Source organism: Hyphopichia burtonii, assembly GCF_001661395.1.
Source record: "Hyphopichia burtonii NRRL Y-1933 unplaced genomic scaffold HYPBUscaffold_2, whole genome shotgun sequence".
NCBI classification, from domain to species: Eukaryota; Fungi; Ascomycota; class Pichiomycetes; order Serinales; family Debaryomycetaceae; genus Hyphopichia; species Hyphopichia burtonii.
In genome coordinates this window covers 984419-1011780 of record NW_017963729.1, presented here as the reverse complement: position 1 = coordinate 1011780, position 27362 = coordinate 984419, and the positions used below count along the sequence as shown (strand labels likewise).

Below are 27362 nucleotides of genomic sequence, written 5' to 3'. Positions count from 1 at the left end.
AAAGTCATCATCGAAATCGATTCCCTCTAGGATATTGTCTACCTGAACACCTGGTACAGCATGGACACTCACGTTTTCTTTATTTTCTTCTGGGTTCACGTCTTTCTTAATATGCTTGTGAAGGTCATTATTGACCTGTATGGGTTTAGTGAGGGCCAGCTCACCACCGGTAACATGTGGCACTTTGAATCCTTCGTTTTTAGGTTCCAGAGATCCTGACATATCGAATTTATCTATCCAGCTGTTTAAATTCGATGACTTTATGGGACCGTCTTCTTCAAAGGCCCTAGAGTGAGTAGATATGACAAATGGATCGTGGAAATTATTCCCTCCAGATCCTTCTGCAGCAGACTTAGCTCTATGGAGGGAAGGTGACTTTTCTAGAAGTTTTTGTGATCGTAGAGCTCGGGAAGACGATGAGTCGGAATGAGTTCTATTTAAGTTTGGGGTCTGGATAAGGGTCTGGTTAGCCCCGTAGCCGTATTTGGAAAGAACAGAATCTGTTTGTTCATTAATGACTGTGGAGTTATTTGGATTCACCGATGTCGACACATCCAGGGATACTTTCTTTAAAGGGGAGGACAAAACCGGAATCAGATTCAGGTCTTTTGAACTAGGTTTTCGAGGGCTTTCCTTCCACCTTACCCCATCAAAACTGTCGTCAGAGCTATGATGATCCGAAGGAAGCAAATCATGGCCAGCAGATGATTTTGAGGGAGTTCTTATTGGTTTACTGGATTGAATGACTGATTGATGGTTATTTGCATTCGTAGCTGCAAGCACAGTCGAGGCACATGTCTTGGATACTGCTGCTGGGTTTCCCTTGAGAGTATTGGTAGGTTTGAAGAAGTATATGGTTTTCTTCAGCTTATGGCTAGTCGAAGTTGCATCCGCGTTTTCGTCACTGGGTGCTATCGATACCCTTGATCTCGACTTTTTCGCCACTCCCTTGGGAGATTCCTCTAGGTTCTGACGGAGTCGCTTCTGCATCACCAACAGAGACTTGGGGAACAATGTGATCTAAAGGATGTACTCTAATCGCTATCAGTTTAAGGTGACGCGTAAGAATCCACAGAGGGAAGCCTGCGAGATGGATCGAGATTCCTGGTGTACGGATGTACATTCTGAAAAATTCTGCACGTGATCTCTTCGCAAAATTTGTGTAAGTTTTTTTTTTTTTTTTTTTTTTTCACACTGTAAGGGAAAATTTTTGAATCTCATCGGTAGGAAATTTTTCAATCAGAAAGTCATAATACTATTTTTTTGACCAACTCCACCCCTACTACATTCAGTTACATAGGTGTTCTCATACGCAGCATATATATAGCTTGTCTTTTGTGATTAACAAGAATTCTTTGGCCGTTTAATTTCCATAAGAATATATCATAAATAGATTGAACCAAAAAGAGAGTAGGTGAGGTAGAATTCAAATATATATATAACTGACAATACATCGAATAAAATGGCTTACGTTTTAACTGAAACCGCTGCCGGTTATGCCTTATTGAAGGCTTCTGACAAGAAGATCCATAAATCATCTAGTTTGATTGAAGATTTAAATACAGCAGAAAAAGTTGCTGAACAATTTAAAATTCACCGTTTTGAAAAATTTCAATCTGCTGCCAATGCTTTAGAAGAAGCTAATGCCATTATTGAAGGCCGTGTTTCTGATAACTTGAAAAAATTATTAGAAGACTCCAAATCTGATAAAAAGGCTACTTTAATTGTTTCTGAAGCTAAATTAGGTAATGCTATTAATAAATTAGGATTAAATTTTTCTGTTGTTTCTGATGCTGCCTCTTTAGATTTACACAGATCAATCAAGGAATTTTTACCAGACTTATTACCTGGTTTAGATGATTCTGCTTTAAAACAAATGTCATTAGGTTTAGCTCACTCTATTGGTCGTCATAAATTAAAATTTTCTGCCGATAAAGTTGATACCATGATTGTTCAAGCTATTGCATTATTAGATGACTTAGATAAAGAATTAAATACTTACGCTATGCGTTGTAAAGAATGGTATGGTTGGCATTTCCCAGAGTTGGCTAAAATGATTACCGACTCTGTTGCTTACGCTAGAATTATTTTAACTATGGGTATTAGATCAAATGCTTCAGAGACTGATTTATCAGAAATTTTACCAGAAGAAATTGAAGAACAAGTTAAATCAGCTGCTGAAGTTTCTATGGGTACTGAAATTACCGACATTGATTTAGAAAATATTAAAGCTTTAGCCGAACAAATTGTTGACTTTGCCGCTTATAGAGAACAATTATCTAACTACTTATCATCTCGTATGAAGGCCATTGCTCCAAATTTAACTTCTTTAGTTGGTGAACTTGTTGGTGCTAGATTAATTGCTCATTCCGGTTCTTTAACTTCTTTAGCTAAAGCTCCAGCTTCTACTATTCAAATCTTAGGTGCTGAAAAAGCTTTATTTAGAGCTTTGAAAACTAAACATGATACTCCTAAATATGGTTTATTATATCATGCTTCTTTAGTTGGTCAAGCCTCTGGTAAAAATAAGGGTAAAATTGCTAGAGTTTTAGCTGCCAAAGCTGCCGTTGCTCTTAGATATGATTCTTTAGCTGAAGAACGTGATGATTCTGGTGATTTTGGTTTAGAAGTCAGAGCTAAAGTTGAATCTAGATTAAGTGCCTTAGAAGGTCGTGATTTAAGAACCACCTCTAAAGTTGTTAGAGAACAACAAAAAGTTGATATAACCGAAGCTAGAGCTTACAATGCTGATGCCGATGCTCCAGCTGCTGAAGCTCCAGAAGCTGATTCTGATGATGAATCTGAAGCCGAAGAAGAAGTTGCACCAAAGAAAGAAAAGAAAGAAAAGAAGGAAAAGAAAGATAAAAAAGAAAAGAAGGAAAAGAAAGATAAAAAGAGAAAGAGAGATGACGATGAACAAGAAGAAGAAACATCTAAAAAATCTAAGAAAGACAAAAAGGAAAAGAAAGAAAAGAAAGAAAAGAAAGATAAGAAAGAAAAAAAGAAGGAAAAAAAGGAAAAAAAATAAATTAGATAGTATATCCTTGATGTCTGATTGAAATACCAATAGAATAAGGATCATTAAATTTTTTTTTCTTCCATTCAAAGTATTCCATTTCATTTACGTAAAATTTCAAAAAGAAAACATCCTTTGCATTCGATTCTTATATTAGATCCAAAATCTTGTCTTTTTATTTGACTTATCTTTATTTTTTCATTTTAAGTTTTCTGCTTCAAGTTATACCTCTAACTTGGCTTCCTTTTTTTTTTTTTTTAATTCCCTCTCTCTCATGGAGTGGGTCTTGGGTATTCATCGATACTCCTCTTCTATACTTTCTAGTATATCCAATTGTTCTATAGTATTATGATTACAGTTAAAAGCTTGGTCATCATGTTTTAATATATACATTTATATTTGATATTTAATCTTTATTAGTTGCAATCCAATAACTATGGCCCTGTAGATTTTTTTTTGCACCTTGCACGTGCAGGCAAAACGTCAAGCTAAAACAAAAAAAATTTAATGAACTTCATCTTCTATACTTTTATTCAATCAACTATACAAGTCTTTCAAGTTTGCATTGACACTTGAAAATGTCTGATATTCAAAACATGTATACTAACGAATATGTGGATGCTAAAGATCCATCCCATCCAGCCAATTTGATTTGCGAATTGTGTCGTTTATTTTATGATAAAGACTGGGTAACTGGTACTGGGGGAGGAATTTCCATTAGAGACACTGAAGGAGAAAATCCTAATTTGGTATACATTGCACCATCTGGTATTCAAAAGGAAAAATTGCAGCCATGGGAGATGTTTGTAGTTGAATTGCCGGGTACTAAGATTTTAAATACTCCAAATAATTGTCCTAAGGAGTTGACTAAATCGTATAAGTATAAACCAAGTGCATGTACTCCATTATTTCTTAGTTGCTACAACATGAGAGACGCAGGAGCCTGTATCCATACCCACTCTCAAAATGCAGTTATGGCCACTTTATTATGGGAAGAGTCTATTGAATTCAAAATAAATAATATTGAACAAATCAAGGCCATTCCTAAACTTGAATATAATAAAACTACTCAAAAAGTGGAAAAAATCGGGAATTTAGAGAATTATGATACGTTAGTATTACCCATTATCGATAATGTTCCTCATGAAGAGGATTTGGTTGATGACTTAGAAAACGCAATCTTAAAATATCCTGGAGCCACTGCTGTATTAGTTCGTAGACACGGAATCTATGTTTGGGGTGAAAACATATGGAAAGCAAAGGTATATAATGAAGCTTTGGATTACTTATTAGAATTGGCTGTTAAAATGAAATTAGCAGGAATTCCAACCGTTAAGAATAATTAAATAGTCTTGTAACAAAATATTCAATAAAATTAATGCATTTTTCAACCCCTATAATGGGTTTTTAGTGCCTTTGAGTATTTGTCCATGCTCCTTGAGCCAATCTATATTAGAATCTATCTCTTCGTCAATCTCTCCAATGCAAACAATGTTGGTACCACGCATCAAATACAAACCAATCTTGATTTCTTGATTTTCATCGTCCGGGTAGATCAACCTCTCTATACACTGGGTGATTATCACGTTGGTCGAATTGTCAAACCCATCCAAAATCCCTTCAAATAGCCTGGCATCGGTAGTAATGATTCTTACCTTCTCTAAATTAATCAGTTAGTACTATGTTTCTCGCCATAAGTAAACGCACATGTTACATACTTGTAAGGAACTCTTTCAATGCTGACATCTTGATATGCACAACAACAAGTAATTGATGAATAAAGAAGTGATATCCAGATTTTCATGTTGTCATACTCTTCTCAAGTAGTTATATATAAAAAAAAAAAACAACTGAATAAAAGCAGTATATGCAGGACACCATAAAAATCTCAAATTAAAGTGTTCTTCACTTGATTTAAAGTGTTGCAAAAAAGGTCTACTTCATCTTTCCAACCAATAAGATTTGGCTTAACGGTACGATGTCCAGAAGTAAGTATACTGACTATAGCAGCAGCCCATCAAGGGGCTCGTTCTCGGATCTCGATCTTGATACGAGTGTTTTTACCCAAACCAATTCCAAATGTTATGTATCGCAACCAGCGAAACAACAGGTTACCGATTCCAGACAGATCCAGGTTTCCCAGTTTTCCAAAGAAGAAAACCTGAGGATAGAGTCGATTATTCTGACACATGCTGGTGGTGCTTCTGTAGCCGATGAAGAGATGACGCTGGGAGAAAGCGAAAGGCTGTTGATTACTTGGGCGGCAAGACTTGAACTTGAAGCGGCTAATCTAAGACAAAGTCTACACCATGATCGAGCAGACAAGGTAGATGCGCTCGAAAGCTCCAACAGAGATCTATGGAACCGAATACGTGGGATGGAGAAAGAGATGCAAAATACCAAAGAGTCTGCCACTTCGATAATGAATGTGCTAAAACACACAGTAGAGGTGGAAGTGGAAAAACGAACAAACCTTTTGGTAGAACCATTTCAAACACTGCAGCAGGACATGGTTCACTCGAGCCGGCAGATTTTCAAGCAATTGAGTGAAATGATGCTTAAGCTTATCGATGATATGAATGTGTTGAGTGTTGGTAACGCAGAGCAATACAATAATCTTCGTAGGATCGAAGAATCGCATCTAGAGCTCCAAAGAAAAGTCAGCGAACAGACACTGTCTGCCAATCAAATAAGCGAATTGAAATCCAGAATCTACCGTCTCGAAAACTGGAGTAGCAAAATAGCTACACACAACAACGCATTTGCTGCCTCTATGGATTCCTTCTTACAGGACTACAACTCCTCTAAACAAACGATTGAACGCCTGATCGGTACTCACAATACACACCACCAAATGTATCCATATCCAAAAAACTCAAAGCAAACAACATCCCAACAGGAAACAATCCCCACACTTCCTCAATGCAAACAGGTAAATTGCATGCATGAGAAGCAAATACAGAGAGGAACACCTGCTAAAAGCAAAAGAGAAAGACCTGCTGGAAAAGGAAGACCTGCTGGAAAAGGAAGACCTACTAAAAAAAATACATCAGCTTTTATTGCAGCCGCCAATCAACGAAGCCTCGCTTTAGCTTCGCTGCATACGCTGCAGCTCCATCACTATAATCTCCCTATAGATAATACTTTCCTGCCAGAGTTTTCCTTTCGCATTACTAGAAGTATGACCAAACCCTTCCCAGCCAGCCAAAATTTAGAGGTAAACACGAACCACTCCCCAGGTATCAAAACTTACAAACGGAGGCCAAAGACGTTAGGGGGAAGTGGTCAGCACAACGGCTATTAGCACGGTATCCAAACCCAGATTCTCAATAGAAAACCCTCGCGTGCACAGTCTTTTTTATTTTTATTTTTCATTTTTTATTTTTTTTTTTTTTCACAACCAAACACAATCTCTGCACCTGTGTCCGGGACCATAATTGTGTTTTTGTTGAACACTTCTATATTTGGAAGCATGGTCTTCGGACTAACTAAATGACGCACAGAATAAAGAAATGGATTGACACCAATTGTGAAAGTAACCTTGCACAATACGTCAAACTCAAAACTTTGTGGAAACTGATTGTTGATTTCATACAAGTACTAGCACAAATCAAATACAGAAGCATGGGCGTTAGGATACGACCTACACCAAAAATCGAAAACCTTCGATTTTTAGGGAGTAAACCATCAAAATAGAAAAAAACAAAACATCAGGAGAAATTTTTTTNTTTTTTTTTTTTTTTTTTTTGTCCCTCAACAGAGAAAGAGGCCTCTTTGCATCCACGTGTGTCCCCGAACTATGGGTATATACACCGGTATAGGTATGTCTATGTACTTTGTACAGGCGATCACTTAGTATGAAATTTTATATATTGAAAGAAAATCGTTAAAAACGATACTGGAAGCTTTTTTGTTGTTTTGTTACGAAAGAAAAGGTTTTAAAAGTGATAGAATACTTTGTGACTAATCTATAATTAACTGGTTTGCAGGATAATAGCTCGGATCATATTTGGTATTCCATCTGTTATTTTTTTCAAAAAAACATTTCAAAGAACGGATCCCAAAAAAGAGAAACCTTCAAAATCGCTCAAAATCAAAATATCGATTAAATATTAAGCCTCCATAAATTCCCACAAGCTGTTTTCAGGTGTTAGGTCATAAGACTATTGGGTAAATTGTTTGAAGAACGATTTTCCTTTTTGAAGAACGATTTTCCTTGGATTATTCCTGATTGTTTCTTGAGCACTGTATTTTTTTAACTACTTATTGTTGTCCTTGTTTCATTAAAACTAAACAATCTTATCAGTACAACCAAGTTACTTTATTCTGTTAATTTTTTTTTTTTTTTAAGGTTTGAAACATACTAGCTATTCAAGTCGTATCCCTTGTATAAAACGTTTGGGCCATCTTTAAGTATCGTCAGAAATACTTTTTTTTTTCTATTCTATCATCGAAATTATGGCTACGTTCCATCGAATTAGCAAAAGAAAGTACAGAAATTTACTCTGGAGTGCCTTTTTAGCTGTTGGTTTAAATTTCTTACTATATGTGGTTTTCCTTAAAGAAAATGGGAAATATAGTGTTAAAAACCTCGATGAAATAAATGATGCTACTTTTGATATCATTTTGAAAAATCTTTATAAGAAACCACATCAGTCAAAGGATATTAATATCCAATCCACCACATATGATCAAATGTTAGAAGAAAGCTCCTTTTTCGAATTTTTACAAGGAAATGATTTGAAAAGTCGTTGCGATTATTATTTCAAACAATTATACAAGACTGACCCTAATTGGAAAATAGACCCTAATAGAGGGTTTTCTTATAATAAAGACCATTATCGTAATTTTGAAGATTTTAAAAAATGGAGACTTGAGAATTGGAAAGAGGAACAGAAAGATAAAGAAAATAAAGATTCAGAACCAGATGATAAATTCTATTCTAATGAGTATTCTCAACAGTGGGATAAGATAAGATTGGAAGAACAAGTTTTGCATGATTATTTTTCTCATATAAGGATTTTCAATAAGTGTTATTTGCTTCAAAATGATCAAGATCAAGTATTCAACAATACAAACTTTATCAAAGATCAAAAAGATATGTTGACTTTTATTAATTATAAAAAAGATCACAATCCTATTGGATCTCATGAAGTTCAAACTCCATCCTCTCATAAACCAAACTGCAGGGACTTAGAATCCAAAATATACCCTTGGTTGACCCAAAAATATCCTAAATTTGAATACCATGATGGTTCTGTTTACTCTTTCCCACACTTAAAAAAAGGGTTTTTCAATAAAAATATGTTTGTTGAAGCAATATCCCCGGCTTCGGAATATTTCAATTCCAAAAACGGCTGCTTTCTAACATCTTTCAAGAAAAACTTGAATGGAAGAGGTATTGTTCTTTCCATTGCTGATATGCATCTTGAATTGACTATCAAATTAATTCAGCTTCTTCGTGCACTTGAAAACACTTTACCAATTCAAATTGTGTACTATGAAAACTTGTCTGATGAATCCAAAAGGCAAGTCATTCAGGCCGCAAGGTCAGATTATAATAAGCTTCCTAAACAAGATATTTGGTTTGTTGATGTTAGAAGGTCGGTCAAGGGAGAGTATATCAACAAATTTTCAGGTTTCGGTAATAAAATATTGGCAACTTTATTTAATTCTTTTGAAGAAATGATCTTGATTGATGCAGATACTGTCATGTTGAAAAAACCTGATTTTTTCTTCAATTTAGAAAAATTTATTAATACCGGGACCGTTTTCTATAAAGACCGTTCCACCTTTGAGTTCAGACCTAAACATGACTTGGTTTTTTTCAAAAAATTATTTCCTTCTTTGAAAGATACTATAGTATTCAATATCCCTCAAGTTACCTCTTATACCTTGGAAAATGAATTTTTCAAAGGTCTCAATCATTATATGGAAAGTGGACTTGTTGTCATCAATAGAAGGAAACATTTTACGCAGCCACTTGTTATGGCACAAATGAATTTCTGTTTACCTATTCAAAGTAGAGTTTATGGTGATAAAGAACTTTTTTGGCTTGCAATGGTTATTTCGGGAGATGAAAATTATTCTTTCAACAAACATTTTGCAGCCGCAATTGGTGAGTTGACTCCTGAACTGGAAAGAATTGCCGATGTCAAGAGAGCTCAAGCTTTCAAATCTCAGGAAATTTGTAGTAACCACCCTGGTCATATCAATGACGCTGATAACAAAACCATCCTTTGGTTCAACTCTGGATTTCAACATTGTGGTCAAAATAAAAACGTTAATTTTGAAAATGAATTTTCTTCAAAAAAACGTTATACCAAGGCTAAAACACTTGAACAGTTCAAAAGTATTTTTGAAAATAAGTTAATCTTGACCCATGCTATCATTCCACCTTTTGACATGGATCATCTTACTGCTAGAAATAATGAACACGAACCTGAAAGATCATGGCTCAACATGAGAGAATACTGTTATGGATATACCTGGTGTGCTTATTCGCTGATGGGTGGAAACTGGGTAGATGACTCCGGCAAAAATAAAGATACTCAAATCAAAGGTTTAACCATCAAATTCTCTGAAAAAGAAGTCAATGAATTCAAAAGACTAGGCGATGCTTGGTCAGCATACCACAATAGCAAAACCCTAGTAAACGATTACAATAAACAGGAATTTAGTGATTCTGTTAATCATGATCACGGTGGAGTCGCCATTAATTAATGAATTACCCAAACTAATGCCTCTGTATATTATTATTGCATATTTCTTCTATTTCTTCACTTTCTCCTATTTATTTTACTTATTTACTTATTTTCCTTTCAAGCATTTTACTTTAATCTTTAATATACCGGCGTTTTTTCATTTATAATACCGTCTAGATACTGCCTATGTATTTTTTTGTATCGCACTAAGCTTGCAACCCATAAAAAGTTATTTAGACAAAAACAAAAAGGAGAAACGAGAACAAAGCAAAGACAATAAAACGAATCGTGTGCCCCATCTTTTAGTTTGCAATCTTTTGAACACATCCCAGCTCTTCAGTTAGCTATTTAAGCTCAGCTCAACTATAACACTGACACTTCAATCAAATATATTTTTATTCCAGAGATTCCGAGATTTTAAAGTTGAATATGATTGCCAATTCTACCCATATATCAAACAGAATTTTTAAAACCCAAAGGCTAATCACTCTAATGATAGCATCTGTATTGATTTTATTTTTATTTATAACTGGATATGCCGCTCACTCACAATTGAAACAAAATCCAGAAGCATATAATAAGGCCAGTGATAAGTTGGCAAATTATTACGGTTCTACTATAGGCAAGATTTTTAGTGACGATCTTGCTTTAGAACAAGAAGCAGAAGCAGAAGAAGTCAAAGAGGCCAAGTTGAAAGCAGAGAAGGAAGCGTTAGATCAGAAGTCGAGTAGAAATTACAATCGCTTACTATAAATGTACTTATATATGTATATAATGATATTATTATGCCAATTCATGATTTGTAAAATTAAAAGATGCCTAAATATTCTTCCAAACCCCCTTTTCAAGAAAGTCATTTTTAGTTTTCTCTTTAAGGAACCCCATTGCAACTAACTCAAAACAACTTTGCAAGAACCAAGCATAGGTTAGTTTATTCCAGGTAGTATCCTCTATTTCGTCGCTTCTCAATTGTTTAACTATATCCAAGTATATTTTTGAATAGGCATCCTTGTCGGAGGCCAATTTATCGACATTCGAAGATAACTCATTTATAATTTCAGATTTTAACAAAGACTGTTTGAAGGCAACGTAAAAATCGTAAAGATTAATAGAAATGGGAGCATCTTTATAAATATTGTAAAGTCTTGAAACCATTGGCGATAAACTGTTTCTTGGTAGTTCACTTTTTGTATCAGTCTTGACTAAGTCATTGTTCAAGTAGGCGCTAGAATCGTTAAGTCCTAATTCAAGAACACTTCTCAAACTTGGTCTGACAAGATTTATCATTAAGTTATCTAAATTTTCTTCGACAAACTTCAGAGGTTTCAATAATTCCAATTCACTGACTCCACCGTCGATGGTCAAAATTTCATTAAATAAATTATCATTAATTTTTTTGTTCAAATGAGAATTCCCATTAAAGTACTTGGTGAGAAGATTTCGTAAATCTTGCTGTATATTTTCTTCGTCTTTGAAATTCAAACTTCTTATTTCTACTTGTAATCTCAAAATATAATCATCAGTGACACTTTCATTCAAGACACTTCTTATATCGTCTGATTCGAGAATATAATTTGACAATTCTTGAACATCTTCCACAGGTAAATTTTTGACTGAACGAAGACAATCACTAAGGTACCCTGAGTTGATTAACTGATTATTAGTGATTAACTTATAGATTTCAAACTTTTCTTTTTGGAATGGATCGAATTTGTATAATAAATTAACAGCATTTATAATTGAATTTCTATAAATTTGGAAATCTTTTTTAGCATTTGCTAACAATTCTTTTGATTTATCATTTGAGTTAAGTAAGGCTTTAATCTCATCTTTCAATTTTGTAATGGTGTTTTCTTTTTCTTGGAATCTTTCATCATTTTCTGAATATAGCTCCGCTAATGTAAGTCTATCATCAGCCAATTCTTTTTTCAATTCTGTAAATTGATGTAATTTGAATTCAACTACCTTTTTGAATGAAGGTAGTTTTCTCAAAGAGTCGATATGTAATTGTGTTGGTTCAAATTTGGAATCTACTAAAATTGACAAGGGAGACTGATAGAAATAAATCATGTAACTTAGTTTCAAAGAAGCTACTAAACTATCAATTGAATTATTTGAATTTTCAAAACGATTTAAAATGATCAGAGCCAATCTTGAATCTAATGAGATTGGAGCATCAGGGGTGATTTCATGGTTTAAGAACAATTTACTTAAAACATCATAACCTAAATCCTTATTATCATTTGATTCAAACTTAATACCATTAATAATAGTTCTTAAAGTATTATTCAAGTTTGTATTGATCCAATTACTCACATTACTTGAAGATAATGCCATGAAAAAGTAGATTGGCAACCTGTTTGAATAAGAGTGGAACAATTTGATTAACTGATTCAAAACATCGTTATCAACCGAATCGGCTTCCTCCACTATGATTATGATTCTTAAATTTGTATTATAAACGTCAGTGTTAGTTTTACGATAATGATTATTACACCATTCTTCGAGAATATCAAGATCATAAGAAATCCTACCCTTTAAGGTTGCCATGACTTGCTCATCGTTTTGATCTTCATCAAACCCATCTTCTTCCTCGTCTCTTTGTTCATCTTCTTTTTCTTCATCTTCTTTTTCTTCATCTTCTTTTTCTTCATCTTCTTTTTCTTCATCTTCATCTTCCGATGCTTCGGCAACAGATATGACTTGATTAGGTACTGGCTTTTTGACCTTTAAGTTTAAAAATTGACGAATTGTTTCTCTCAGGGCAGCTTTTGCATGAACGCAGTTTTTAGAATTAAGACTAACCGCTTTTAAATCAAGCGAATCGTCCAGTTCATTTTGCTCATGCAAAAACTGCAACAACTCTTGTAAGATCCTAGTGTTATTAGCGGTGTTAGAAGTAAGCGATAAAAACCCAACTGGAAGCTTATGTGATTGGGTCTTGATAATTCGACTAACGCGTCTAAAATCATCCTTCACCACCGGCGGTTGCTTGATATAACTCAATAAATCTTGAAATAACTGAGTATTGGTATTATTAAGTATGAAATCAATCTTTTCCAACTGGTTCTGCCAAACCTGATTGTATAGATTATACCGATGCTTTACATGCTGACTGGATTCTTTGGTATTCAATAAAGGATTGAATGGTGTTTTATGAGTATTCTTCTTGGACTCGGGTCCCAACACATTAAAGACATTGGCCAACGAACTCAACGGACCTCCGGTCTTCTGACGCTTTCGTGGATCAATAAAATAGTGGGTTTTCTGATTATTGGTGTCCATCAGAACCGTGGCCGCCAGACCATTTCTCGACCCTCTTTTAGCCATGCTTCTCGAAAACTAAACCAACGCAAAAGGGCACCTACCAGATTAGTACAACCGATCACCTCGCAAACTCGAGTCAGGGGTAACGATAAGAAGTGATTGCTAAATCTGACGAAAGATGTGCTCATGCTTTGAGCAACCGAAAGATTAGAGAAGAGTTTGATCCCCAGCCAATGCGACAAACAAACAACCCCGAGCAAAATTATAATGTTAATACAATAGTAATTTATACGCAGACAATTCCACCACTTTCCCAATTCTCCAGACATTTTATATATTAAGCTTTTTGTCTCCTTATTCCTAGAGTCTTCTTACGGAGTGTATGAATATATATATATATATTGGGTAGACATTCTACTTTGAACGGAGACTGATTCCTAACATTTGTGATTTGTTTTGCGGTTACTAGAGAAATCGCATCATTTGATACCCTTAAGATTGTACTTGCTTAGCTTGATCAAAAGCTATAGGTTAGATTCAGGCTGGACTGGGGTCAATTGGATATTCGGATCAAGTGGAAATGCCATCCAAGCAAAGTACTTCTGCCACAGGTGTAGGCGGTGAAGACAAACTGGGGGGTTTGCATCATAGATACGAGGTTGATTCTTCTTCTCAAAGTTCACAAGAGTCGAAAAGTGTCAAGAATAATGGTAAAAAGCATCGGAGATCGAAGAGTAAGAAGCGAAGATTGAATTTTGCACCCCTCAATACTCCTTTGAAAAACAGATTGGAAACTATTGGGATAATTTGGCATACGATCTCGATTCCTTTCTTTATTTGCTTATTTTTGGGTTTGATTTCATTAGGGTGGATAGTTTGGGCTCTAGTTATTTTACCCTATTTCATTTGGTGGTATGGCTTTGATTTACATACTCCAACCAATGGGAAAGTGGTTTATAGAGTTCGTGATTGGATGAAGAATTTATTGATTTGGAAATGGTTTGTTGATTATTTCCCAGTAAGAGTCCATAAAACAGTTGAGCTTGAACCTACATTCTCGAATGTCTTGGTGGAAGAGGATTCCATACCTGACGATGAAGAGGATTTGATTAGTGAACATCTGAGAACGATGATTGATAGTATTTTCAAGAAATTGGGATTGAGTAAACGTTTGAATGATCTGGACTCTTATAGTCCTCCTCCCTCTGGTGAAAATGATTCTGTTAATGGCAAGAGAATCTCTAAAAATGGTTCTCATGTGTATAATTATAAAAAAATCTCAACCGGTCCTCGTTATATCTTTGGGTATCATCCTCATGGAGTAATTTCAATGGGTGCAATGGCTACTTTTGCAACCAATGCCATTAGAAATAAGCCTTTCGAACCCCCGGTCAAATTCTTAAAACCATTTTTCCATGATCCTTCCAAACATGAGTGTCTTTTACCCGGTATTGGATATGTTTTCCCCTTGACTTTAACCACTCAGTTCACTTTACCTTTATATAGAGATTACTTATTAAGCTTGGGTCTTACCAGTGCATCCGCTAAAAATATTAAAAGTATAATCAACAATGGTGATAACTCGGTTTGCATTGTTGTCGGTGGGGCTCAAGAATCGCTTTTAAATAACATGGTCTCTGGTTATACAAAAGTGGGTAATGGTTATAAAGGAGACCAATATCAAAAAGAAGAAGAAGATGATGATGATTTCCAAGAAGAAGAACCTTCTAATTTATCTTCAGATAAAGACCACGATGATGATTATTACTCAGATAATAAGCCCAAAGTTAAAAGAGAAATCAAATTAGTTCTAAATAAACGAAAGGGCTTTGTTAAGTTGGCCATTGAATTAGGAAACGTTTCGTTAGTGCCAACTTTTGCATTTGGTGAAGCTGACATATATAAATTATCAATTCCAAAACCTGGTTCTTTTGGTTATGCATTTCAGCAATGGATGAAGAATACGTTTCTGTTTACATTACCTTTTTTCAGTGCAAGAGGTATCTTCATTTATGATTTTGGATTTTTACCATTTAGAAACCCTATTGATGTCGTAATGGGTAGACCAATCCTTATCCCAGAAGGGGCATTATCAGAATATAGATTAAAACATCCAGAATCTGAACCTTCTAAACCACAAACCGAAACTAATTCTGATAAACCCAAAGCTAACAATGAATCACAAGTACGTAGGTCAGGTGAATCATTCACTAATTTATTCAAAAAGAAGGAACAACCTAAAAGTAAAAGTAAAACACAGATTCCACAAGAACTTTTAGATCACTATCATAGATTATACGTTGATGAATTAAAGCGTGTTTACGAGGAAAATAAACACAAATATGGATATGGTGATGTTGAATTGTGCATCATTGAATAATCTTATAATTCCCAGGATTGGAATTGTATATATTCTTTCTTTTTTTATATTTAAGACTGGCTTTCTTAATATTTATTTCGACATTCATGCTAGCATACATTTAATCAGTTTTAAATAATTTTTTTTAATCATTTTCTATGGCTCACATTGTTTTTTTACAGCATATATAATTGTTTATACATTAATATCTACATTATGTAAGTTAAACTTGATTGAGAATTAGTACTATGTGCAAGGGTATTTAAAATATATAAATTAAAATTTATCATTATCATCATCATCTTTTGGAATCTTTCCTTCTTCTTTCAATTTTTTATACTGTTTGAGTAATTTCCTATCCAATTTTCTACGACCTTTACTATTAACCGAAGCATTACTTTCTTTTTGCTGATTCATATGAGCGGCAGTTTTTTTGAATAAAGATTTTGAATCGTGTAACTGGTTAAGAAAATCGCTATACTCTTTCTTATGATCTTCTTTGATACTTTGTTCTTTTCTTAGTTTTTCTAATTGAGAATTTTCCCAATTTCTGAAAGAGTTTATATTCCATTTTTGTTCAAAAGGTGGATTACCAAAAGGCTTATTACGAGGAAATAAGTCCCACAAGTACTCATCATCAATATCTTCCAAATGCGGATTGAGATTAATCATACCGGATAATGATTTTTTCAAACTATGTTCAGGTAATGGTTGATAAGTATTTGTATCTTCATCATAGTATAGTTTAACAACACTAGCATGTAATTGTCTGATTTCACGATCATCGTTTGACTTGACCATATTATCAAGGCCATCAATTATGGCACGATCTTTCTCGGTGATCCTAGCCTTTATGGTTGATTTTAAATGATCATCAGGAATGTTAAAATCAACAAAGGTGTTTTTCTTTTTGTTCATCTCTTCTTCTTCTGGAGGTGTCAAGCCGATACTTTCATATAAATCTTTAGCAGACTGATTCAATATGCTTTCAGGAACTTTTGGGAATTTCGTTATTGGTATATAATTGAGTTTTTGTTTAAAATTCGTGGATTCATTAAATTTAGTATTTACAAGATTAGATGCAGAATTTGATACCTGTGATTTAGCATTTATAGCCTTTTTCGATCTCGAAGAAGTAGACTTGGATTTAACCGAAGCAGAGTCGTTGGACTTGGTCTTACTTTTAGCTGCCATGGGATTTAGTCTTCTTTTAGAAGGAGTTGGATGTTTTTCATCGTTGAGCAAATCATGGTCAGATTTGGGAGGCGATTTCGACGAGTAAGCCCTAATCGAGGGTGCCAATCTACCCAACCCCAAAGGTCTTAGAGCAGGTTGTTTTAAAGCTGATGTTAGCTTGATAGAAAGCATAACGTGGTTTGGTACTAAGAAGAAGAATATCTGATTATTAAGTAAAGGGACCGTTTTTTATACATGACGGATTAGTATTCGCTCGACTACAACACCCGTACATCAAATTGAAAATAATCTCACCCGTACATCAAAAGAAAACCTCCAGTATAGTGTAACAGTATAAGTACTAAGAAAGCTTTCCCTGGACAAGCAAGCTCCCTAGATGAAGTACTCTTGTTGGTGAGTCTAAGAACAGGCCTATAATTGACCAGAATGTAAGCCACACTAACGTGGATCAAAGATAAATGCGTAATTGGTACCCACGATGGAAGCTTGTCGGCGAAAAAACAAAAAAAAAAAGTCAATACTGAAAAGATTCGTAGTAGTTTATGGTAAGGATCAATATTGCCAAAAACAACATAAGCAGACTACTCAGGATGTCATTACACAGAGGAGAGAAAGTTGACTTGAGTCAATTGCCACATACATTTGATAAACAAGTACCATTAGCCGTGATTGGAGGTACTGGGTTGTATGATTTACCAAACTTGAAACCAGTTGCAAGAGTTACTGTTTCAACACCATGGGGGTTCCCATCGGCACCAATCACTATATCCGTGACCGATCAAGGATATCCAGTTGCATTTTTGGCCAGACATGGACAACACCATGACTTATTACCATCGGATGTTCCATCTAGAGCCAATATAGCAGCATTGAAGAAATTAGGGGTTAAAGCCATTATAGCTTTTTCAGCAGTTGGATCCTTACAACAAGAAATCAAACCAAGAGATTTTGTAGTTCCAACCCAAGTTATCGATAGAACCAAGGGGATCAGACCATCCACCTTTTTCGAAAAAGGATTTGTTGCCCACGCAATGTTTGGGGAACCGTTTGATTTAACCTTGAATCAAATCATCAGTGACAGTTTACCATCCAGTGGATTTTTAGAAGGGTTTGATACCGAACATACTCCATTATTACATACCAAGAAACACACCAATAAAAACGAAGATTTGACCGTGATCTGTATGGAAGGCCCTCAATTTAGTACTAGAGCAGAACTGAAACTCTACCGTACTTGGGGAGGATCCGTTATCAATATGTCCGTTTTGCCAGAAGCAAAATTGGCTCGTGAAGCAGAAATCGCTTATCAAATGATTTGCATGTCTACAGATTATGATTCCTGGAACGAAAATGAAGAACCAGTCACCGTGGAAACCGTGGTTGGTAACTTAAAGGCAAACCTGGCCAATGCCTGCAAAGTCGCCGCCCATTTAATTGACATTGTCAGTGCCGAGTTAGTCAGTGGTGAAAAGAATTTGGGTACGAGCTTAGAAGGTTCGATGAAGTACTCGGTCAGTACCAGTCCCCATGGGGTCAAGAAGGAATTGTTAGAGAAAATGCACTTTTTATTCCCTGGCTACTGGCCAATCAACTAATTATATATATATATATGTGTCTAGATTAATGTATGTTCTTCGGAGTTGACCTTCGGACTTCTCCTCCAGTCTTGACTTCTCCCTTAACGGTTATTGCTGTTGCCAGCAATGGCACTGATCCCCTCAGCCTTCAACATACCCATACTGGAACGTCTTCTACAAGCATATTCCACCCTGGTGGGGATAATCAGATTATGAATCAATTGATAAGAGAAACAGTTATCCTCCCCACCCATTTGGATTTTTTCACATTTTGTTCCTTTATTCTTTTTTTTTTTTGTTTTGTATTGCAAAAGGTTGTCACACAATTTGGGTTGCAGTCATTTTAAGCGAGTCGTGTGGGTGCAGCCAAAAAAAAGAAGCTTTACTAGCACCATATCTTTTTCTCCCCTAACAAAATAGATAGGCTGATTGATCAGTAAGCCACCCCTCAAATCAGAGTATATATATCAGATAGGAGTCTCCCTTGTATTGGATTTGGAAGAAAAGTAGACACCATACAATATGTCATTGAGAACCTTAGGATTAAACTCTACGTTGAGTCGTTTTTTCGCCAAATCAAACGATTTGACCAAATCAGTTCAAACTATACTTGATTTCAAAAAAAATCCACAAGAGTCGTTTAGTAATATAATGACCCGATGTGACCAGGAAATGGGAGGATACTCTACGGTTAATTTTGATTACGACGAACTGCGGAAAATGGGCCATTTCCATGGATACTTGAATTTAGATTTGCCAAAGAATAATCCAGAAATTACTCGTTCAGGCTACGCCATGTTTAGAACCAAAGACCAAAAAGAATCCTGGCTTTCGGGAAACGTGTTTTGGGATTGGTCAAATTTCCAATCTTTGGTTTTAAGGGTTCGTGGTGATCGTCGTAAGTACTTGGTCAATATTCAGGCCAATACTCCTTTGGTCACTGATTTATTCCAACATCGTTTGTTTTTAAACCATCCAGGAGAGTGGGAAACGGTGGTTATTCCATTGAATGATTTTGTCATGACTAATTGGGGGGTTATTCAAGATGGCTCGGAAATTAATAAACTGGAAGTTAAAACTGTTGGAATTGGGTTATTAGATAAACAATACGGTCCTTATTCTCTTGATGTTGACTGGATCAAGGTGATGACCGGCGCAGAAGTAGAGAAGGTTGCCGATAAATCAAGACACGAGAGGTTATCCATCCTGTCTTCCTCTGAAAATGAAAATAATTCCGGGGTAGAAAGTGATATTCCAATTGGTAATGGTGGCTCTGCCTTGAACACCACCAAACATCAAGAGCCAAAAGATACCGTTTTTTAAACTTAGTCATATGCATACATGATCAAATCGGTTGGTTATCTTACGGTTCCACAAGTATTAAAATCAGCTCACAAAGGACTTGTTTTTTCTGTTTTTTTTTTTTTGGCCATCTTTATCAGCTGATTTAGAGTCTCTTCGGCTATCTACTGAACCACTGATCTACTACTAGATCAGCTCAAGTCTATAGTGTTAATTGACAATTGACTCTCTTATGCTTTTTTTTTTTTTTGCATTTTCTACTATAACAAATGAAATTTGATCAGTACTGTCTAGTGTAGCACTCCTATAATTTGTACATTTACGGTATCAACAAAGACTCTATACTTGATGCAGTAACAATAAACAAGACAAAGATAAAGAGGGTTATGCTGTAGTGAGGAGTAAAGGTACATAATAAAACTGTCTGCTTATCAGTGAATTTGCGACTTACCCTTGAGGATTATTTTTTGCATTTTTCACAGCAATTTCCAAATATGTGGAGAACAATATGATCAATAAGGTCTTCTATCCTTTTCATAATACACCTTTGGTTAATCTTACATTGAAAATAACTTGGTGCACAATCAGTCATGGTTTTCCCAACTTTACTCCCAATTCTTTCAATTGTTATACGAAATTACACTAAAGGTTCTTGGTTTACCCCACAGACAAAGGAATCAACCGAAACCTGTGGCTGCATAAAGCTTACTACTGCAAAACTAATGTGCTACTCAACTTGATCATGCTCTTAGACAAGTGTTTGGGTGGTTTACAGTCTTCGAACAAAACAAGGGCTTGTGCCCTATATGTCACGTGCACTCACACGCACTTTCTTTTCTCTTGACCGTTTGGGTCTTGAAAGGTTTTTTTTTTCGCATTTTTCAACTATTATATAAATGATAGCGCATCCATTAAAATTTCAATTTTCACCTTCTTCTCTTAATTAACTAAACAAACTATTATCAAAAATGGCAAGAGGCCCGTATGTCTTATTATTATCATTTAACTTCTAGAGGTTAAGGATAATGGTAGCTAGCAAAGGCAAAACTATAGGAGGAGTACAATGTTTATTGGAAACTCTAATCATCGTTTGAACTTTATGTTCTGTAAATCGACACCAGTCATCTTTTTCTTCGGATCAAGTTTGGCTTGGATGGGAGCCTTGTCATGATAATTTGTTTGGATAGTTGAGTGGTTGTCTGTTGGTGCAGGAATCAGCGTTCCCCCAAGCAGGCGGCGGCATGTTCATTTCATCGAAGTTGTTTCTTGAAATTTTCAATTGTCAGCTTCGTACAGTGGAGAAGAGGCTTGATTTTTGAAAATATAACATCATTTCTGTCAAGACCTCTGCCCAGGTTAACCATTCACCTATTCATCGATTATCATGCTACCTTTATCTATACCTCGTAGACCGTAACAATATACTAACAACCAATAGACAAAAACACTTGAAAAGATTAGCAGCTCCATCCCACTGGATGTTGGACAAATTGTCCGGTACTTACGCCCCAAGACCATCTGCTGGTCCACACAAATTGAGAGAATCCTTACCATTGGTTGTTTTCTTAAGAAACAGATTGAAGTATGCTTTAAACGGTAGAGAAGTTAAAGCTATTTTAATGCAAGAACACGTTAAAGTCGATGGTAAAGTCAGAACCGATGCTACCTTCCCAGCTGGTTTCATGGATGTCATCACTTTAGAAGCTACCAACGAACATTTCAGATTAGTTTACGATGTTAAAGGTAGATTCGCTGTTCACAGAATTACCGCTGAAGAAGCTTCTTACAAATTAGGTAAAGTTAAGAAGGTTGCTTTAGGTAAAAGAGGTATTCCATACATTGTTACCCACGATGGTAGAACTATCAGATACCCAGATCCAGTTATCAGAGCTAACGATACCGTTAAAATCGACTTGGCTACTGGTAAAGTTACCGATGTCTTGAAATTCGATACCGGTAAATTAGCTATGGTTACTGGTGGTCGTAACTTGGGTAGAGTCGGTGTTATCACCCACAGAGAAAAACACGAAGGGGGTTTCGATTTAGTCCACATCAAAGATTCTTTGGAAAACACTTTTGTCACTAGATTAGGTAACGTTTTCATCATTGGTAACGAAGCCGCTAGACCTCATGTTTCTTTACCAAAGGGTAAAGGTGTTAAATTATCCATCTCTGAAGAACGTGACAGAAGAAGAGCTCAACAAGGTTTATAAGCTGGCTCTTGCATGCTTAACTAGCTAATGAATATATAATCTTATCCTTCTAACGATTTCTCTAATTTGTACAATAGACTTAATAATTTATCGAACTCGATGATGTAGTTATTGATAACGATTTTTTTTTTTTTTTAGTTTTGTCGGGGTGTGTAGTGGATCAACGTGCGAGAGGAGTTTTGTATTTGTATTAATATTGGACTTTTCGAAGATAAAGTTGCTTTAAAGTATTCAATTGAGGTTAGAATCAAGAGTTTCAATTGATTGGAAATGACATCAAGATATAGAGTGGAGTATGCTCTTAAGAGCCATAGAAGAGACGAGTTCATTGAGTGGATCAAGGGTCTTTTGGCAGTTCCATTTGTATTACATGCCGATGTTAACAATTATGGTGACGAGATCAGTCCAATTTACAACGATTTTGAAAAATACGAAAAGTATATCGAATCCAATGAGGAAGAAATTGCCAAAGAATGCCAAAAACGGTATTTAGAGATATTTGGAGATGTTGAGTTATTAATTGATAATACCATATTACTTGATAGACTAGAAATTGAGAAGGGATCTGGTCAAGTATCAGCTAGTAGATTACGACAAGTAGTACCGTCAGTTGGGAGGTTTTATACTAGATTGCCATTGAGAAAAGCATTTTTAATTGAAGATGACAGAAAACAAATATCAAAGAGAAGATTGGTAAGTCCAAGTTTTAATGATATTAGATCGATTTTAAGTACTGCTCAAATACTTGCATTAAGTAAAATTTATAAAAATGGAGACGTTTCAGGTACAAAATTGAAATTGATTACATTTGACGGGGATGTGACCCTATATGACGATGGAAAATCATTATCAACTGGTAATGAACCGGTGGTTAAAAGATTACTTAAGCTACTTGAGTTAGACATTTTTGTTGCAATTGTTACTGCTGCCGGGTATCCCGGCCAGGAAGGAGTACCAAAGTACTACGAAAGATTGAAAGGTTTAATAGATGCAGTAACTGAGTCAAAAGTATTGAGTCCGCATCAAAAGGAAAACTTTTTGGTTATGGGAGGAGAATCCAATTACTTATTTCGTTATAACAATGAAATGAAGAATTTAAAGTTTATCGAAGGTGATGAGTGGTATTTATCAGTTATGGAGAATTGGAGTAAAGATAAAATTAACTTTATTATGAATTTAATCCACAGACATTTGATTCACCTTCGTAGAAAATTTAATTTAGATTCTGACGAAAAGACTACAATTATAAAGAAAGAAAGATCGATCGGAATTATACCAGCACCCGGTTTTGAAATTAGTCGTGAACAATTAGAAGAAATTGTCTTATCGTGTTCTTTAAAATTGACCGAGATTTCTAATAAGTACGATCATAATTTAATACCAATCCAATTGCGCAAGAAAAGCGATTCTGGAGTCCCGACTACTAGCATTGATTCACAACCGGAAAATGAAGGATCCAAAATCAATTTCTGTGCTTTTAACGGGGGCAGAGATGTTTGGGTCGATGTTGGTGATAAAAGTCTCGGAGTTGAATGTTTGCAAAAATATTTATGCAAAGACGAAAAGTATAATCACATTTGTCCAATTCAAAAAAGTGAAAGTTTGCACATCGGGGATCAATTTGCTTCATTGGGTGCAAACGATTTCAAAGCAAGATTGAGTGCCTGTACGGTTTGGATTGCAAATCCTAAAGAAACGGTTGCCATCCTAGATGATTTACTCCATGAAATTGGAGTATCTTTATAACCAGACTAAGCAATAAATTAGAATACATTAGAATAAACTTTTAAAGTAATATGTAAGCATTCAAGGAGTCTTGCTTTGATTTATAAAATTTCCACATGCACTTATAAGAAGTCGGAAAAACGAAAAATGTGCGATACTTAAAGTCGTTGAACTCTCTGGATTGAACGCTCTGTTCACTTCTGAGCCAGGTATCTACTGTACTGACTAACCAGAGATCATGGGATTTTTTGATCCAAGCACCGGAGAATATTTTGATCCTTCAGTGGATCGCCGGGTTGTGCTCATCACCGGAGCCAACTCCGGTATCGGGTACTATACTGCGTTGCATCTTTACCTACATGGGTATGTTGTATACATTGCTGGAAGAACTGAATCCAAGGTGTTAAAGGCAATGGAGGATATAAAGGAAGAGTCTAAGAAACGAATTGAAAACTCTTCAGAGCAATCTAGCAAAAAAATTGTCGGAGAGTTGCATTTTATTAAGATGGATTTGCAAGACTTATCAACTGTGGTCAAGGGAGCAGAGGAGTTCAAAGCAAAGGAGTCCAAATTACACATTTTAATCAATAACGCTGGTATTATGGCGGTACCATTCGAACAGACCAAAGATGGCTATGACGTTCAGTATCAGGTCAACTACTTGAGTCATGCGTTACTCAGCTTTAAAGTACTTGCTGAATTGAAGGCAGTTGCACAAGAAGGCAAGGTTGAACCCCGGGTTATTTTTGTTTCCTCCTTGGCCCATGCGTCTTTCACGAACGGATACGAACCGGGCGACTTGATCAAGAAGAAGCCGGAGGCTTGCTATTCTTGGATCAGGTACGGTAAATCCAAAATGGCCGAGATTCAGTTCATCCAGCGGTTTGCCAAAGAAAATCCCGGCATCTTGGGATTGAGCGTTCATCCAGGGATCATCATTACTGATTTATACCAGTACTGGTCCAACGTTCCGGTTGTTGGGTTTCTATTCAAGTCTTCTTTCTGGGCCATTGGTAAAGTTGCCGGGGTTTCGACTGAACAAGGTGCCTTGGCTACGTTGAGGGGTGCCATGGATCCTGGCTTGACCATCGAGAATGACAATTGTAGGTATTTCAGCACCGGAGGCACCGATGCAAAATCCCTGAAGGCCTCCCACGACAAGAACTACACCGACAGACTCTACACATGGACCATCGAGGAACTCGAAAACAAGGGTTTTCTCTACTGACACGAACAGTTGAATATAAATAGATGAGCAGTAAATGTTGAATATAAATAGTTGAGCAGTTGTCTCAATGTTGAATATAATTGAGCAGTTGTCTAAATGTTGAATATAGTTGAGCAGTTGTCTCAATGTTGAATATAAATAGTTGAGCAGTTGTCTAAATGTTGAATATAGTTGAGCAGTTGTCTCAATGTTGAATATAAATAGTTGAGCAGTTGTCTAAATGTTGAATATAGTTGAGCAGTTGTCTCAATGTTGAATATAAATAGTTGAGCAGTTGTCTAAATGTTGAATATAGTTGAGCAGTTGTCTCAATGTTGAATATAAATAGTTGAGCAGTTGTCTAAATGTTGAATATAGTTGAGCAGTTGTCTCAATGTTGAATATAAATAGTTGAGCAGTTGTCTAAATGTTGAATATAATTGAGCAGTTGTCTAAATGTTGAATATAAGTGAATATTTTGCAACAAGAACACACCCATACACCAACCGTGTATGTGGCTATCTTTGTAAGTAAACGTTTATCGCAACCCGCAACACCCCTTGATTTTGCCCCCTCCGAACCACTAACAAAACAAAAAAAAACGAGGTCAAAAAAAGATTGCGTAGTATGGGGTTTAGAAACGAGATAATCTCTTATCGAATTCCAATTACTTCTTTTACTTAGTCTGGACGACTACTGGCTATCACCACTACCTCTACTTGAACTATTTGCTTGAACTATTTACTTGTTATACTTGAACTATTTACTTGTTATACTTGAACTCTCACTCGATTGACTACCAACTTTCTTGCCATGGTGTTTGGAATGATCAAGTACGTTTTACATTTGTTTTAGCCCAATGGGTATGTACTAACCATATAGTAATGGAATTGGATTGTTATTGCCAATAATTTGTACTTATCGTGCTTTTGAAAAGTATACTTCGCATTCCAATCGGATTGCAGCCTCAAATGTCAATATTGCTGGGTTTAATGTACCCATAAACAGTTTGTTCAAGAAGGCCACCGGAGAACAAGCCGAACCAATTGATTACGAAGAACGATTATTACAATATGAATTGATCACTTTACAGAAATGGATAGTGTACTGGTTGGTTTTTGGGTCAGCCCAATTGGTGGAAACGGTTTTTTTTTTGTATTACTTGCCTGGCTATTCTTTGATTCGCCTAGGATTTTCAATTTGGTTAATGGTGCCAATATTGACAAGCAAGTTTCAAAAAATTGAAGTTAATTCGATTGATATTGAAAGTCAATGGTTAAAATTCACCAACGATGGTTGTGGGCTAATTTACTTTCTGTATTTGAGACCATTGCTTGATTCTTGGTTGGGGGAAGAGGACAATACCCCGGCTGATTTTGATAAGTTGAAACAAGTAATCCAAACAAATGCCGGTACTTTGATGTACTATCTTAGTTTATTATTGAATCTTGCTCAAAAGGATTCTACGGATGCTAACACTCCAGCAGCTCTGAAATTCAGCAATGTTTTCAACTCGGTGAAGTCTTATGTGCCTTCTTTACAAGCCCCGGCAACCCAAGAAGCCAAACCGGTTCCGGAATCAAATGTCGAAGATGAATACGATGTTATCGATAAACCTAATGACGATTCTAAGAAATCAAGTGCTTCTACCTCTGGTGCGGAAGTCAAACGTGGTTGGTTATGGTAAAGCAGTTTCCCTTTCTCTATTTCTTATGTTATCGTCAAATTTATGGTATGATATTTATTTCCTTATAGTTCTCTGATGGTTGTTTAAACTTTTATCTATTATTATTATTTTATATTATTATTTTATCTTATTATTTTATATTTTCTTTGATACATTGGTCGATTTAAATCTAAATTTATATTTGTAACTTATATACATGAAGAGGAAATTTATAATCCAAGATAGTTAGAAAGAAGTTCTTTATCTTGTTTGGATTCGGAGTGTTTTTTATAATCTTGAACAATTGAGGATCCTTGTTTCTTAAGTCTCTTGGGAACAAAGGTGTTAACCAATTCTGGTCTCTTATATAACCCGTCAAATGCCTTACTTTCATTGAGTTCTTGCATACCACCAAGTGCCTTCTTTCTAATAGCATCTTTTTGAGATTTGGCTTGTTTCGTATATTGATCAATTTTTTCTTTAGCATGTTCTGGCCAAACAAATGGTTCATCCATTTCAATAGTCATGGTCTTAACTTGTGGTCTTCTATAAGTAGAGTAATCTGCCCCAGTTCTACTTAATTTAACCGGTGATAATTGTGAAGTAACATTCAATGCTCTTAAGCCGTAAAGATTCCATAAATAATCTCTTAAATCCATCTTATTGAAATTTCTTGGAACTAAAAATCTAGCTTGATATGGGGTATGTTTGGCACTTGGTTTCAATAAAACAACCCTTGCCTTTGGTAAATAAACTTCATTTTCACCGATTCTGAAATGGGCTTCTCCAGTTGCAATAGCTTCTTTATAATTCTCATAATGTCTTTTGGCAATCAAATCACTATTGTTTCTGTATCTTATTGGAACAGGCTTTCCGGCTTCAAGGTACGCCTGCTTGATATCTGCCGATGGATATAAAGTATCGGTGATTTCTTGTGAAAGTAATGCTGGTCTCTCCTTTCTGAATCCGTATCTTGGTTTTTCAAGTTCAACGTCTTTTATATTCACTTTTGGATAGTTTTTGGGAGTGACTTTGTAATGCACAAGTCTCTTGGACACGCCACTCCATATGCTCTTCACCACACCTATATTTCTATTCATTTTAACCCCTTCAAAAGCCGTGGTAAACT

General features: G+C 35.6%; 15 protein-coding genes across 15 annotated transcripts; 11 read left to right on the top strand and 4 right to left on the bottom strand.

Annotated features, from left to right (window-relative positions):
• Window positions 1-1260: 1260 nt before the first annotated feature.
• Window positions 1261-3028, top strand: NOP5 (RNA-processing protein; the record flags this gene model as incomplete). Its single annotated transcript, XM_020219570.1, has 1 exon — window positions 1261-3028. The coding sequence occupies exon 1, from the start codon at window positions 1463-1465 to the stop codon at window positions 3026-3028; it is 1566 nt and encodes a 521-aa protein (XP_020077852.1). The 5' UTR covers window positions 1261-1462.
• Window positions 3029-3612: 584 nt separating this feature from the next.
• On the top strand, window positions 3613-4362 carry HYPBUDRAFT_105887 (methylthioribulose 1-phosphate dehydratase; the record flags this gene model as incomplete). Its single annotated transcript, XM_020218447.1, has 1 exon — window positions 3613-4362. The coding sequence occupies one exon, from the start codon at window positions 3613-3615 to the stop codon at window positions 4360-4362; it is 750 nt and encodes a 249-aa protein (XP_020077851.1).
• A 48-nt stretch (window positions 4363-4410) lies between these two features.
• Window positions 4411-4762, bottom strand: HYPBUDRAFT_155827 (U4/U6-U5 snRNP complex subunit; the record flags this gene model as incomplete). Its single annotated transcript, XM_020222149.1, has 2 exons — window positions 4411-4676; window positions 4735-4762. 2 exons carry the CDS (start codon window positions 4760-4762, stop codon window positions 4411-4413), a joined length of 294 nt encoding a protein of 97 aa, XP_020077850.1.
• Window positions 4763-4886: 124 nt separating this feature from the next.
• On the top strand, window positions 4887-6709 carry HYPBUDRAFT_191220 (uncharacterized protein). Its single transcript, XM_020222943.1, has one exon. The coding sequence runs from the start codon at window positions 4995-4997 to the stop codon at window positions 6318-6320; it is 1326 nt and encodes a 441-aa protein (XP_020077849.1). The 5' UTR covers window positions 4887-4994; the 3' UTR covers window positions 6321-6709.
• Window positions 6710-8079: 1370 nt separating this feature from the next.
• Window positions 8080-9872, top strand: HYPBUDRAFT_152104 (alpha-mannosyltransferase; the record flags this gene model as incomplete). Its single annotated transcript, XM_020220843.1, has 1 exon — window positions 8080-9872. A coding segment is annotated over exon 1 (1619 nt), but the record flags the coding sequence as incomplete, so codon positions are not given.
• A 140-nt stretch (window positions 9873-10012) lies between these two features.
• HYPBUDRAFT_152103 (uncharacterized protein) lies at window positions 10013-10538 on the top strand. The gene has a single exon (XM_020220842.1). It carries the CDS (start codon window positions 10150-10152, stop codon window positions 10471-10473), a length of 324 nt encoding a protein of 107 aa, XP_020077847.1. The 5' UTR covers window positions 10013-10149; the 3' UTR covers window positions 10474-10538.
• Window position 10539: 1 nt separating this feature from the next.
• ORC3 (origin recognition complex subunit 3) lies at window positions 10540-13244 on the bottom strand (the record flags this gene model as incomplete). The annotated part of the gene is made up of 2 exons (XM_020223227.1): window positions 11250-13244; window positions 10540-11183 (listed from the first exon to the last, which is right to left on the bottom strand). The coding sequence occupies exons 1-2, from the start codon at window positions 13048-13050 to the stop codon at window positions 10540-10542; spliced, it is 2445 nt and encodes an 814-aa protein (XP_020077846.1). The 5' UTR covers window positions 13051-13244.
• A 323-nt stretch (window positions 13245-13567) lies between these two features.
• Window positions 13568-15378, top strand: HYPBUDRAFT_160623 (diacylglycerol O-acyltransferase; the record flags this gene model as incomplete). The annotated part of the gene is made up of 2 exons (XM_020222498.1): window positions 13568-13625; window positions 13674-15378. 2 exons carry the CDS (start codon window positions 13568-13570, stop codon window positions 15365-15367), a joined length of 1752 nt encoding a protein of 583 aa, XP_020077845.1. The 3' UTR covers window positions 15368-15378.
• A 244-nt stretch (window positions 15379-15622) lies between these two features.
• HYPBUDRAFT_104276 (uncharacterized protein) lies at window positions 15623-16540 on the bottom strand (the record flags this gene model as incomplete). The annotated part of the gene is made up of 1 exon (XM_020218335.1): window positions 15623-16540. The coding sequence occupies one exon, from the start codon at window positions 16538-16540 to the stop codon at window positions 15623-15625; it is 918 nt and encodes a 305-aa protein (XP_020077844.1).
• Window positions 16541-17085: 545 nt separating this feature from the next.
• On the top strand, window positions 17086-18138 carry MEU1 (S-methyl-5-thioadenosine phosphorylase; the record flags this gene model as incomplete). The annotated part of the gene is made up of 1 exon (XM_020218434.1): window positions 17086-18138. One exon carries the CDS (start codon window positions 17086-17088, stop codon window positions 18136-18138), a length of 1053 nt encoding a protein of 350 aa, XP_020077843.1.
• Window positions 18139-18642: 504 nt separating this feature from the next.
• Window positions 18643-19443, top strand: HYPBUDRAFT_106474 (uncharacterized protein; the record flags this gene model as incomplete). The annotated part of the gene is made up of 1 exon (XM_020218487.1): window positions 18643-19443. The coding sequence occupies one exon, from the start codon at window positions 18643-18645 to the stop codon at window positions 19441-19443; it is 801 nt and encodes a 266-aa protein (XP_020077842.1).
• A 977-nt stretch (window positions 19444-20420) lies between these two features.
• On the top strand, window positions 20421-21730 carry RPS42 (40S ribosomal protein eS4). The gene has a single exon (XM_020220841.1). The coding sequence runs from the start codon at window positions 20901-20903 to the stop codon at window positions 21633-21635; it is 735 nt and encodes a 244-aa protein (XP_020077841.1). The 5' UTR covers window positions 20421-20900; the 3' UTR covers window positions 21636-21730.
• Window positions 21731-21905: 175 nt separating this feature from the next.
• Window positions 21906-23381, top strand: ISN1 (IMP 5'-nucleotidase; the record flags this gene model as incomplete). The annotated part of the gene is made up of 1 exon (XM_020220041.1): window positions 21906-23381. The coding sequence occupies one exon, from the start codon at window positions 21906-21908 to the stop codon at window positions 23379-23381; it is 1476 nt and encodes a 491-aa protein (XP_020077840.1).
• A 217-nt stretch (window positions 23382-23598) lies between these two features.
• HYPBUDRAFT_4847 (NAD(P)-binding protein) lies at window positions 23599-26254 on the top strand (the record flags this gene model as incomplete). The annotated part of the gene is made up of 2 exons (XM_020223464.1): window positions 23599-24467; window positions 25450-26254. The coding sequence occupies 2 exons, from the start codon at window positions 23599-23601 to the stop codon at window positions 26252-26254; spliced, it is 1674 nt and encodes a 557-aa protein (XP_020077839.1).
• A 183-nt stretch (window positions 26255-26437) lies between these two features.
• MRP20 (mitochondrial 54S ribosomal protein uL23m) lies at window positions 26438-27353 on the bottom strand. Its single transcript, XM_020220840.1, has one exon. The coding sequence runs from the start codon at window positions 27331-27333 to the stop codon at window positions 26464-26466; it is 870 nt and encodes a 289-aa protein (XP_020077838.1). The 5' UTR covers window positions 27334-27353; the 3' UTR covers window positions 26438-26463.
• Between the last annotated feature and the right edge of the window lie 9 nt (window positions 27354-27362).